The sequence below is a fragment of the Papio anubis genome, chromosome 8 (genome assembly GCF_008728515.1).
Source record: "Papio anubis isolate 15944 chromosome 8, Panubis1.0, whole genome shotgun sequence".
NCBI lineage: Eukaryota > Metazoa > Chordata > Mammalia > Primates > Cercopithecidae > Papio > Papio anubis.
Window position 1 is genome coordinate 56,361,784 of NC_044983.1, and position 13,631 is coordinate 56,375,414.

The window sequence follows — 13,631 nt, forward strand, 5'->3', positions numbered from 1 at the left end:
AACACAGACTCTTTCTTCTGTTGGATTGTTCTTAAGAAACTAGACAGTGTTCTAAATACTAACCCTCATAATACCCTAAATAATACAGTTAGTATGTTAAAAATTAATTAAAAGAATGGTCATCACAACTTTGAATTCCATGGTACACTTTCCACAGATGCTTCTATTTGTACCATGTTGATTAATAATGTGACCCTTTCTTTCCCATATTTAGTGATTTAGAATCTAGAAGAGAAGTAAAAAAAGAAGAAGGTGAAGCTTTTGCACGAGAACATGGACTTATCTTCATGGAAACGTCTGCTAAGACTGCTTCCAATGTAGAAGAGGTAAATAAGAGGCCCTTTAAAATGTTCATCTTTATAATTAATAGAAATGTTTTACATATCTTCATTTTATTATTTATTTTAAGTTTTTAGTCGGATGGCCTTTGAACATCATAAAGTAGGAAAATTTCTTCCCCTTGAAATGCCTTGCAACATTTACCTTCTGTCAGACTCTTAAATCATATTGAGCCTTCTCTTAAAGCCTGAATGCTTTCTTACATCTTTGTACATATTTTCCCTCCCTCCCTTTTTCTAAACAATTTCCTATAATTTCCGAGAGTTATATTTTAATCACATTCATATAAAGTCAGTCTGGCCAATGGAGGAGGATAGTGTAGTTCTGTTCTTTCAAATTACGTTGAGCAAAATGGCTTTCTTCTCTGGGAACCCACTGTACTCACAGATATAAGGTATTGGAGTTCTTTGGGTTGCATGGTAGGGAAATCTTTTTTGTGTTGCATGGGAGGGAAATAAAGAACACGCTAATGAAATTTGGAAATGTTTCAAGACACCAGAACATTTGTAGCTATTTATATCCACTTCTGCTTATTTTTTTAATTTTATTTATTTTTTTAACTGTCAATATATTATCACATCACCACTTCTGCTTAAAGTATTATAGTATTGCTGTGTAATATTTTACAAAGCATGAGAATTCTGTTTCATCTATTGATGAAATTTGTATTATTTCAATTATTTCCATTGATCAACCTGAACTGTTGGAACTTTTCTGAACACAGTGTATTCTTTTATGCTGTATGTGTTTGGAGGCAGTGTGTTTATACATATTATAAATAGATGATTACATAGTTGATCCTTTCTAAGGTAAATGTATTACTCTTATTTTATAAAAAGAGGTAATGAAGCTAAGAAAAGTCGTAGTTTATCCAAAGTAATGCTTAGTTCCCGATTTCTGGATAAGAACAGCTTATAAGAGCAACTAGAGAAAGTAGTTCTGAAAAATGATTTAAGAATCACTGTTGTAAGGATAACAGAGGTCAGGGTCTTGGGAAACAGCTAGCATGTGCCTTCAACATAGTAAGCAGTCAGTAAATATTTATTAAGTCAGGAAACAACAGGTGCTGGAGAGGATGTGGAGAAATAGGAACACTTTTACACTGTTGGTGGGATTGTAAACTAGTTCAACCATTATGGAAAACAGTATGGCGATTCCTCAAGGATCTAGAACTAGATGTACCATATGACCCAGCCATCCCATTACTGGGTATATACCCAAAGGATTATAAATCATGCTGCTATAAAGACACATGCACACGTATGTTTATTGCGGCACTATTCACAATAGCAAAGACTTGGAATCAACCCAAATGTCCATCAGTGACAGACTGGATTAAGAAAATGTGGCACATATACACCATGGAATACTATGCAGTCATAAAAAAGGATGAGTTTGTGTCCTTTGTAGGGACATGGATGCAGCTGGAAACCATCATTCTTAGCAAACCATCGCAAGAACAGAAAACCAAACACCGCATGTTCTCACTCATAGGTGGGAACTGAACAATGAGATCACTTAGACTCGGGAAGGGGGACATCACACACCGGGGCCTATCATGGGGAGAGGGGAGGGGGGAGGGATTGCACTGGGAGTTATACCTGATATAAATGACGAGTTGATGGGTGCTGACGAGTTGAGGGGGGCAGCACACCAACATGGCACAAGTATACATATGTAACAAACCTGCACGTTATGCACATGTACCCTAGAACTTAAAGTATAATAATAATAATAATAAAGAAAGAAAAAAAGAAAAAAAAAAAAAAAAGAATGATACTTGGAGCTCTTCTGATTAACCCTTGAACATAGAAATTGACCACAGTAATTCTACAGCATTGATATTTTCAATGAAGAATTCTTTCTTAGGTAAAATATTATACAGTCATGCGTTGCTTGACAACAGGGATACATTCTGAGAAATATGTCACCAGGTGATTTCATTGTCATGTGAGCATCATAGAGTGTACTTACATAAGCCTAGATGGTATAGCCTACTACACACCAGCTATAGAACTTGGTGCCAGAGGAATGACATAGTGATGATTTCCCTTAGTTTTCTTTTTGCCACATACCCAAGACTGGGTGCTAGAGAAACAGGCAACCTAGAAAGGTCGACAGGCGCAGAAAAAAAGTTTTCTAGCCAGAGAACCAGGAAATAGGCAGGTCAAAACAGTGTTCACAAGTCAGAACACTCTTAGAAAGTAACCATTCTGTAGCCAAACATCACAAAAAAAATTGTGGCTCTGCTTCCACCATCCCCAGGCAATAACGAAGTAGCACCCTACCACCACCATTTCCCTTTTTGGAGTGGAGTCAGAGGAAGCGAACTAAAGCAGTGGTTTAAATAAGACCCAGAGTCTCATAAAATAGTATCTAAAATACCCATGTTTCAATAGAAAATCATTCATCATACCTAGAACCAGGAAGATCTTAAATTGAATGAAAAAAAAAAGGTAATAGGTGCCAACAGTGAAATGGCAGTGATGTTCGAATTATCTTACAAAGATTTCAATACAGCAATCATGAAAATGCCTCAACAAACAAGGAACATGCTTGAAACAAAAGAGTCTTAGCAAACAAACAATTTGAGCAAAAGGAATGCAAAATGGAAAAAAGGAACCAAATAGGAATTTTAAAACTGAAAAAATACAGTAATTGAGGAATTTTAAAACTCTTTCAAAGCTGTTTGTACACTGGAAAAAAAAACTTAGTGAATGGGCTCAACAGCAGAATGGAGATAAAGGAAAGAAATAGTGAACTGGATAATAGAACAATAGTAGTAACTACTTAGTCTAAACTGCAGAGAGAAAATTGAGGAAACAAATGAACACTGCCTCAGGGACCTATAGGACTATAGCAAAAGCTGATGTTATACGATTCATCATAAGTCCTAGAAGGAGAGGAAAAAGGAATGGCTGTGAAAAATACTCAAAGAAGTAATGGCTGAAAAATTCTTAAATGTGGCAAAAAGTATATAAACCTACAGATTGAAAACAGCCCCAAAGAGGTTAAACCCAAACAAATCCACGTGATGACAAACCTCTGTATGGTCAAATGTCTGAACATGAAAGACAGAAAAAAAATCTTGAAAGCAGCAAAAAAAATGGCACCCTACCTATAGGGGAAAAACAGTTCTAATGATAGCAGATTTATCATCAGAAACCATGGAGGACAGAGAAAATAGCACAGTGGTTTTTGTTTGTTTGTTTGTTTTTATTATACTTTTAAGTTCTAGGGTACATGTGCACAACGTGCAGGTTTGTTACATAGGAATACATGTGCCATGTTGGTTTGCTGCACCCATCAACTAGTCATTTATATTAGGTATTTCTCCTAATGCTATCCCTCCCCAGCATCCCCACCCCCAACAGGCCTGGGTGTGCGATGTTCCCCACCCTATGTCCAAGTGTTCTCATTGTTCATTTCCCACCTATGAGTGAGAACATCCTTGTGATAGTTTGCTGACAATTATAATTTCCAGCTTCATCCATATCTCTGCAAAGGACATGAACTCATCTTTTTTTATGGCTGCATAGTATTCCATGGTGTATGTGTGCCACATTTTCTTATTCCAGTCTACCATTGATGGACATTTGGGTTGGTTCCAAGTCTTTGCTATTGTGAATAGTGCCATAATAAACTTACGTAGCACAGTGTTTTTCAAGAGCTGAAAGAAAAGAACTATCAGCCCAGAATCCTTTACCAAGCAAAGAAAAAAAAATTAGAAATGAAGGTGCAATCAAGACATTCTTAGAGAAGGAAAAACCGAGACTTTGTTAGTAGCAGATTATTTGCATAAAAGAATGGCTAAAGGAAGTTTTCTAATAGAAGTGAAATGATTGAAGAAAGAATCTTAGAAAACCATAAAAGAAGAAAAATAAGAAATAAAAATATGGATAAATATGATAGACTTTTTTCTTCAAGTCTTGCAAATTATGTTTGATGTTTGAAGTAAACAAACACTGTCTGATGTGATTATCAGTGTATTCCAGAAATAATATAAGCCATGGGAATAAAGGAATGCCAAGAGATTTGATTAGCCTACAGGAAGGCAGGAGAAAGAAAATAGAAAAAAAGTAAAATGGCAGATGTAAGCCCTCATATATCAATAACTAAATGTTGGTGGTCAAAATACACAAATCAAAAGGGATTGGCAGAGAGAATTTTAAAAACAATGGCTCAGCTATATGGTATCTGTAAGAAACTCACTTCAAATATAATAGTACAGTTAGGTTGAAAATGATAGGTAGCTACATTAATATCACATAAAGTAAACTTAAGAGCAAAAAAAAAAAATTATCAGAGTGGGACATTATATAATGATAAAAGAATCAGTCCTCCAGAAAGATGTAACAATGCTAAACGTGCGTGTACCAGATATGTGAAGCAAACACTGATAGACTGGGAGGAGAAATAGAGAAATTCACAATTATGGTTGGAGACTTCAGCATCCCTTAGGTGCCCACAGAATATGTACCAAGATATAGACCATGTCCTGGGCCATAAAATGAACCTCGATAGATTTTGAAGTATTGAAATCATACAGAATGTATTCTCCAAACAGAATGGAATTAAACTAGAAATGAGTTTAACAGAAAATAGGAAAATCTACAAATACTTGGAAACTAAACAGTATGCTTCTGTGTGTCAGTGAGCAAGTCTTGAATTACAAAAAATACATTGAACTGAATGAAAATGAAAATACAACATACCAATTTGTGGAAAACAGCTAAAACAGTGTTACAAGAGGGAAATTTATACCATTAAATGCACACAATAGAAAAGAAGAAGTCTTTCTTATACCTTATACAAAAACTAACTCAAAATGGATTAAAGACTTAAACATAAGACCTAAAACCATAAAAACCCTGGAAGAAAACCTAGACAATACCATTCAGGACATAGGTATGGGCAAAGACTTCATGATTAAAACACCAAAAGCAATGGCAACAAAAGCCAAAATTGACAAATGGGATCTAATTAAACTGAACTTCTGCACACCAAAAGAAACTATCATCAGAGTGAACAGGCAGCCTACAGAATGGGAGAAAAATTTTGCAATCTATCCATCTGACAAAGGGCTAATATCAAGAATCTACAAAGAACTTAAACAAATTTACAAGAAAAACACCCCATCAAAAAGTAGGCAAAGGATATGAACAGACACTTCTCAAAAGACATTTATGTGGCCAACAAACATGAAAAAAGCTCATCATTACTGTCATTAGAGAAATGCAAATCAAAACCACAATGAGATCCCATCTCATGCCAGTTAGAATGGCAGTCATTAAAACATGAGGAAACTTAGCCAAGTGTGGTGGCTCATGCCTGTAATCCCAGCACTTTGGGAGGCTGAGGTTCGTGGATCACGAGGTCAGGAGATTGAGACCATCCTGGCTAACAGGGTGAAACCCCATCTCTATAAAAATACAAAAAATTAGCTGGGCATGGTGGCAGGCTCCTGTAGTCCCAGCTACTCGGGAGGCTGAGGCAGGAGAATGGCATGAACCCGGGAGGCGGAGCTTGCAGTGAGCCGAGATTGCGCCACTGCACTCCAGCCTGGGCGACAAAGCAAGACTTCGTCTGAAAAAAAATGAAGAAAAGTGAGGAAACAACAGATGCTGGAGAGGATGTGGAGAAATAGGAACACTTTTACATTGTTGGCGGGAGGGTGATTTAGTTCAACCATTGTAGAAGACAGTGTGGCAATTCCTCAAGGATCTAGAACCAGAAATACATTTGACCCAGCAATCCCATTACTGGGCATATACCCAAAGGATTATAAATCATTCTATAGAATTACATGCACACATATGTTTATTGCATCACTGTTCACAATAGCAAAGACTTGGAACCAACCCAAATGCCCATCAATGGTAGACTGAATAAAGAAAATGTGGCACATATACACCATGGAATACTATGCAGCCATAAAAAAGGATCCGTTCATGTCCTTTGCAGGGATGTGGATGAAGCTGGAAACCATCATTCTCAGCAAACTGACACAGAAATAGAAAACCCCGCATGTTCTCACTCATAAGTGGGAGTTGAATAATGAGAACACATGGACACAGGATGGGTAACATCACACACCGGGGGCTAGGGGAGGGATAGCATTAGGAGAAATACATAATGTGAATGACAGATTGATGGGTGCAGCAAACCACCATGGCACGTATATACCTTTGTAACAAATCTGCACATTCTACACATGTATCCCAGAACTTAAAGTGTAATAAAAAAGAAAAGAAGTCTGAAAATAATTTTAACTCCTACTTCAAGAACCCAAAGCAAAATAAACCCCAAAAAAGAAAAACCCAAAATAAATTGAAGGGAGGAAATGTTAAAGATAAGAGCAGGGATCAATTAAGTTGAAAACAAAAATCAGTGAAACTTAGAGCTGGATTTTTTTAAAAACTTCAGTAAAATTGACCTCTAGCAAAACTGACAGAAAAGGTGCAAGTTACCGATGTCAGTAACAAAACAGAAGCTATTACTACAGATTCTCCAGATATAAAAGAGGTAATTAGGGAATGCTGTGAATAGCTCTACCCACATAAATATGACAACTTAGATGAAATAGACCAGTTTATCCAAAAACATAAATTGCTACACTCAGCCAGTATGAAAAAGTTAATTTGAGCCTGGCCAACATGGTGAAACCCTGTCTCTACTGAAAATACAAAAATTAGCTGGGCATGGTAGCAGGAGGCTGTAATCCCAGCTACTCGGGAGGCTGAGGCAGGAGAATTGCTTGAACCCAGGAGGCAGAGGTTGCGGTGAGCCAAGATGCACCGTTGCACTCCAGCCTGGGCGACAAGAGCAAAACTACATCTCAAACAAAAGAAAAAAATTGCATAGCCCTATAAACTTTAATGGAAATTGAATTCGTAGTTTTAAAACTCCCATAAAAGAAATCTCTAGGTCCAAATGGTTTCACTGGAGAATTCTACCAGACATTTAAAAAAGGGATGAACACCAATTCTAGACCATCTTTTCCAGAAAATAGATGTAACACTTCCCTATTTACTTTATGAAACTGATACTACTCCAACACTAAAACCAAAGACAATACAAAAAAAGGAAAAGTACAAACCAATAGCATTTATAAATATATAAGCAAAAATCCTCCACAAAATACCAGAAAATAGAATTTCAACAATATGTGAAATTGTGTGTGTGTATGTGTATAAAGTGTATACGTCATGGCCAAATGGGGTTTATTCCAGGGATGCAAGGCTTGCTCTGTATTCAGAAACAAATCAGTGTACTCCACCATTTAGTAAGATAAAGAAGAGAAACCACGTGATTATAGCAGTTGATGCAGAAAAACGATTTGACAGAATTCAACACCCATCCATGTTTAAAAACTCTCCAAAAAATAGGAATTGAAGAGGACTTCCTCAACTTGTTAAAGAGCACGTAAACATACACCGAAAAAAACCCCACAACTAATGTTATACGTAAGGGCAAAAGGTTGAAGCCTTTGTTCCTCAGATTAGGAACAAAGCAGGAATGTCTGTTCTCACCATTAATCAACATATTGATGGAAGTTCTAGCCAGTGCAGTAAAGCAAAAAAAAAAAAAAAGAAAAAGAAATAAAAGGCATACAACTGAGAAAGGAAGAAATAAAAACTGTTCTATTTGTGGATGATGTAATTGTCTCCGTAGGAAATCTCAAGGGATTTACAACAAAAAAATGAACTAATAAGTGAGTTCAGCAAGGTTGCAGGATACAAGGTAGACATAAAAATCAGTCATATTTCTATATTTTAGCAATGAAAACATGAATGCCAAAACTCAAAATACATCATTTTTAAGCACACAAAAAATGAAATACTTAGGTGTGAATCTAAAAACAGCATGTGCAGGCCATACACTCTGAAAACTGCAGAACTAGTTACAGTGATTAAAGAAGTAGAAGAAGATCTAAATAAATGGAGAGGCATACTATGCCTACTGTTTGGAATATTCAATCTTGTAGAATGTCACTTATTCACAAATTGATATAAATGTTTAACACAATTCATATCAAATTTCCAGTATGATGTTTTATAGATATAGACAATATTATTATAAAATATATATGGAAAGGCAAAAGAACTAATGTAGCTGACACAACTTAGAAAAGGAGAACAAAATGGGATGAATCCATCCATTGATTTCAAGTTTTGCATAGCTAATCATCAGGACTGTGTGATACTAGTAAAGGGATAGACACATAGATCAATGGAACAGAATAAATAACCTGGAAACATGCATGCAAATAGGCACAACTAATTTTTAACAAAGGTTCAGAAATAGTTAAATGGAAGAAGATAGCCTTTTCAACAAATGGAACTCTAGCAGTTAGAAATCCATAGGCAAAATAAATGAACTTCATCCTAAGTCTCACACCTTAAAAAAACTAACACAAAATGAATCCTGGAGTTAAATGTAAAATATTGACGTATTTATCTTTTAGGGGAGGAAAAAACCCCAAAAATTTCAGTATCTGAGCATTGGCATACGTGTCACCAGAAGGATGATTCATAAAAGGAAAAAGTGATAAATTCGGCTTCAAAAACTTTTGCCCTGTTAAAGACTCCGTATAAGTAGATGGAAAGACAAATCTTCAGACTGGGAGAAAATACTTACATACCAAGTACCCAACAAAAGACTAGTGGCTAGAAGTAAAAATTCTCATAAGTATTGAGTAATTTTACCCAGTAGTAAAAAACAATGCAATTACAAAATGGGCAAGAGAGATATGAGCAGATATTTCATTGAAAAGGATCTACAAATGGCAGATAAGCACTAGAAAAGATCTTTGAAATCACTAGCCTTTAGGGAAGTGGAAATTAAGACCTCAGTGAGCCAGGCCTGGTAGGTGTAAGCCGGTAATCCCAGCTACTGGGGAGTCTGAGGCAGCGGGAGGATCACTTGCACCCAGGAATTTGAGACTAGACTGGGCAACACAGACCCTGTCTCAAAAAAGAAAGAAAAACACCCAATGAGCTATCACCACATACCTGTCAGAATGTCAGAAAGGCTAAAATGAAAAATACTGAGAACACCAAATGCTGAAGAGAATGTGGAGAAACCAGATCACTCTTACGTTGCATGTGGGAATGTAAAATAACATAGCCAGTCTGGAAAAAGGGCAGTTTCTTTAAACACTAAACATGCAACTACCATACATCCTAGTAGTTGCACCCCTGGACACTTATCCCAGAGAAATGAAGACTTAGGTTGACTCAAAAACCTGTACACAAATGTTCACAGTAGTTTTATTCAGAATGGCCAAAAACTGGAAACAGACCAGAGACATTGGGTTAAACGACACTTCAGTGGCTGTGTGGTTACAGTGTGGTCCTCTATACCATGGAATACTACTCAACAATAAGAAGAGGGAAAGTACAGATACTATACAGCAATCTGGATAAATCTGGAGAGAACTGTGCTTAATGAATCAAGCCATTCTCAAAAGGTTGATCCTGTATTATCCCATCTATGTAACTTTCTTGAAATGATAAAATTTTTTTGTAACAATGTATTAATACTATAGTTTTATATGAAGTCACCACTGGGGGAAACTACATAAATGTTACACGGGATTCTTCTGTATTATTTCTTACACCTGCATGTGAATCTATAATTACCTTAAAAAGTTTAATCAAAAAATAACTGTGTACATCCAACTTAAACTAATTAAATTCAGTCCTTTAATACCATGATGACAATTTTAAAAATGAAAATTCATCAGGAAGAAGCCTCCCAACCACAATAAAATACTAATGTTAGAATATGGAATATGGCTATAGGAGCTTGTTGGTATTTTTATGAATTCTTGAGAAATACTGATTTTCTTTTTCAAATTATTAAATTTTTGCTGATATGACTTTTTCACAAGAGCTCTTTATGTCGCATTTCTGCACAGGGCAAATTTTTATACAAATAGTTCCCTCCATATATGTTTAGCACATGCCTAACAAATAATAATTAATTTTTATGGTGCATAGACTTTATTGTCTGTTTTGGTTTTTTTTCTTTTTGAGATGGAGTGTTGCTCTCACCCAGGCGGGAGTGCATTGGCACGATCTCAACTCACTGCAGTCTCCACCTCCCAGGTTCAAGTGCTTCTCCCACCTCAGCCTCCTGAGTAGCTGGGACTACAGGCATGCACCACCACGCCTGGTTAATTTTTTGTACTTTTAGTAGAAACGGGGTTTCACTATGTTGCCCAGGCTGGTCTCAAACTCCTAAGTGATCCACCTGCCTTGGCCTCCCCAAGTGCTGGGGTTACAGGCATGAGCTGCCACGCCCAGCATATTATGCATAGACTTTCTTAATTAACATTTCTCAGAAGTAGCTAAAGATGAAATTGTGCTAACATGAAATAAGAAAGTCCTGGTTAGAAGATAAACAAAACAAGCCGCATTCATTCACAATGTCTGCGTGTCAGATTTTTAAGTAAAAGGCATTTTTTGGACAATACACTTTTATTCTTTAGCTTATTTTTCTACATCATATATATCAAAGCATTTTGGTAGGCTCAAAATGAAGTTGATAGAACTGTCGTTAAGCCTTGTTTTATTTTGTTTTTTTGAGATGGGGTCTCGCTTTATTACCCAGGCTGGGGTACAGTGGTTTGAACTGTAGCCTCAACCTCTTGGGCTCAAGTGATCCTCCTGCTTCAGCCTCCCAAGTAGCTGGGATGACAGGTGTGTGCCACCATGCCCAGCTAATTTTTTTGTATTTTTGTGAGGCAAAGTCTTGCCATGTTGCCCAGGCTGGTCTCAGACTTCTGGGTTCAGGATATCCTCCCATCGTAGCCTCCCAAAGTCCTGGGATTACAGGCTCAAGCCACTGTGCCTGGAAAGGCTGCTGTTTCAAATTAACATAATCAGTACTCTCACTTAAAAAGCTAAACCTTTATAGACATCATCTAGTTTTAGAGGTTATCACCATGTAGACAATTTGAGTCTTATATCCCATCTGTTGAGCAAATGCCAGAAATATTTTTACCTATAAATATTTCAGTATAAGTAATTTTTAAAAATATAATACAATACCATTATCATATATAACTAAGCAGTAATTGCTTAATATCTAATATAAAGTCTTAGTGTCATCCCTTTTATTTCATTCAACAAGTAATGTTGGAAAACAAGTATTTAGTTTCTTTATTCGGGATCAAGGAAGATTAACAAAAGGATTTCTTTCTCCTTAGAGAAGTAGGAAAGAGGAGAACTAAACCAGTACTTACTTGGTATCTGCCTTTTGATAGGCATTCACCATCAGTTCCTATGACAGGAGAGCCAAGACCAAACTATGCAGCTGACATATTACAATATACTAACTCAGAGATTTAAGCAAGAATTATCCTGCAGAATTAGATCCAAGGAGGTAAATGTTAGGCATGCATGGCCCATTGATTCTTGATCAGGTTGACCCTTGGACTTGGAAAAAACAGCAATTATAGTAATTATGGGGAAGTTTTTCTAAGTGCTGTGCCTTACGTTTTTGCTTTTCAAGGACTCAGATTTGCCTAACTGTGCCATCCTTTTGTTCCTTAGGAGAATAAGCAGAGCTGTATGGGAGAGGCAGTTTAGCACAGTGGGTAGAAACTGATATGGGCTCAGACAGGATCTATCCTCAGCTTGCTCTCTGGAGGACTCTCTTCTGTGAGAGCCGATCATGTGATGGGTTAAGAATAAGGCAGGTATTCTAATGACACATTCCCGTTTTCTAGTGACAGTGGTGGTTGGTGTTTGGACTTTTCAGGGAAGGTCATCATCCTCTTTTTTATAATCTGTTGAGAATTATTCACATCCCAGCTGATCCTTGGCAACCATGTGTAGAGAAATTTTAATGCACAGGGAACTCTCTTAAAATATTTTTTAGACTATTATTATTTGTTAAGGTTAAATATAAATGGCACATTGATGATGTTTAGAATTGGATCTGTTTCCTTTTGATGTTGTGCTGTAGTCTATTTATACATTTTAACCAAGACCCAGTTACTGTAATACAAGTGGACACCATGAAGTTTAACTGTTACAGTTCCCTATAAGGGACTGGATAATTTACAGCACAAGATAACAACTGTTTTGTTCCAGCACTAGCTGTGTTGTTGCTGGAAATAAGTTTACTATTAATCTATAGATTTCCTATTAATCAGCTTTATGATTTCATCCAAGAAGGATCTGTTGAGGGGGAAAAGAGGCAACCTGGTAAATGAATGCAAAGGATAGCTCCTCATAACACAGAATTATCTGGTCCAAAATGTCAGCAGTATTGAGATTGAGAAATACTGAATTAGAATAATAAAACACAGTTCAACTCAAGGAAATGAAGCACCCACTCAGCATAATATATGAATCCCCTTTATTCACTTAGTAATAGGAGGGATGATGCTATGATATTAATATTAAAAATGACTCAAAATGCCATGACTTATGCCTGTAATCCTGGTACTTTGGGAAGCTGAGGCAGGAAGATTGCTTGACACCAGGAGTTCAAGACCAGCCTAGCCAACATAGCAAGACCGTGTCTCTATTTAAAAAGAGAGAAAGAGAGGGAGAGGGAAGAGAAGAAAGAAAAATAGATGATTGATTGATAACAGACAGACAGACAGATAGGGTTTGGATCTGTGTCCCTGCCCAAATCTCATATCGAATTCTAATCCCCATTGTTGGAGGTGGGGCCTGGTGGGAGGTGATTAGATCATGGGGGCAGTTTCTTATGAATGGTTTAACACCATACTGCTTGGTGCAGTTCTCATGATAGTGAGTTCTCACCAGATCTGATTGCTTAAGAGCATGTAGTGCCTCCCGCCTCTTTCTCTTTCTCCTGCTCTGGTCATGTGAAGTGCCTTGCTCCCCGTTTGCCTTGTGCCATGATTGTAAGTTTCCTGAGGCCTCCCCAGAAGCTGAGCAGATACCAGCATCATGCTTCCTATACAGCCTGCAGAACCATGAGACAATTAAACCTCTTTTCTTTATAAATTACCCAGTCTCAGGTATTTCTTTATAGCAGTGTAAGAAAGGACTAATACAGAAAATTGGTACTGAGAAGTGGGGGTTTGCTATAAAGATACCTCAAAATGTGGAAATGACTTTGGAACTGGGTAATGGGACGAGGTTGGAAGAGTGTGGAGGGCTCAGAAGATGAGGAAAAATTTGGAACTTCCTAGAGACTGCTTGAACTGTGAGCAAAATGCTGATGATGATCTGGACAATGAAGTCCAGGCTGAGGAGGTCTCAAATGGAGAAGAGAAAATTACTGGGGACTGGAGCAAAGGTCAC

General features: G+C 37.1%; 1 protein-coding gene across 2 annotated transcripts in view; it reads left to right on the forward strand.

Moving 5' to 3' along the window:
• RAB2A (RAB2A, member RAS oncogene family) overlaps positions 1–13,631 on the forward strand; it is a 102,354-nt gene that overhangs the window by 71,805 nt on the left and 16,918 nt on the right. For both annotated transcript variants that reach the window (XM_003902796.4, XM_021942358.2), the window contains exon 6: positions 215–326. In XM_003902796.4, the coding sequence (XP_003902845.1) occupies positions 215–326 (112 nt within the window). The remainder of the gene's footprint in view (positions 1–214; positions 327–13,631) is intronic.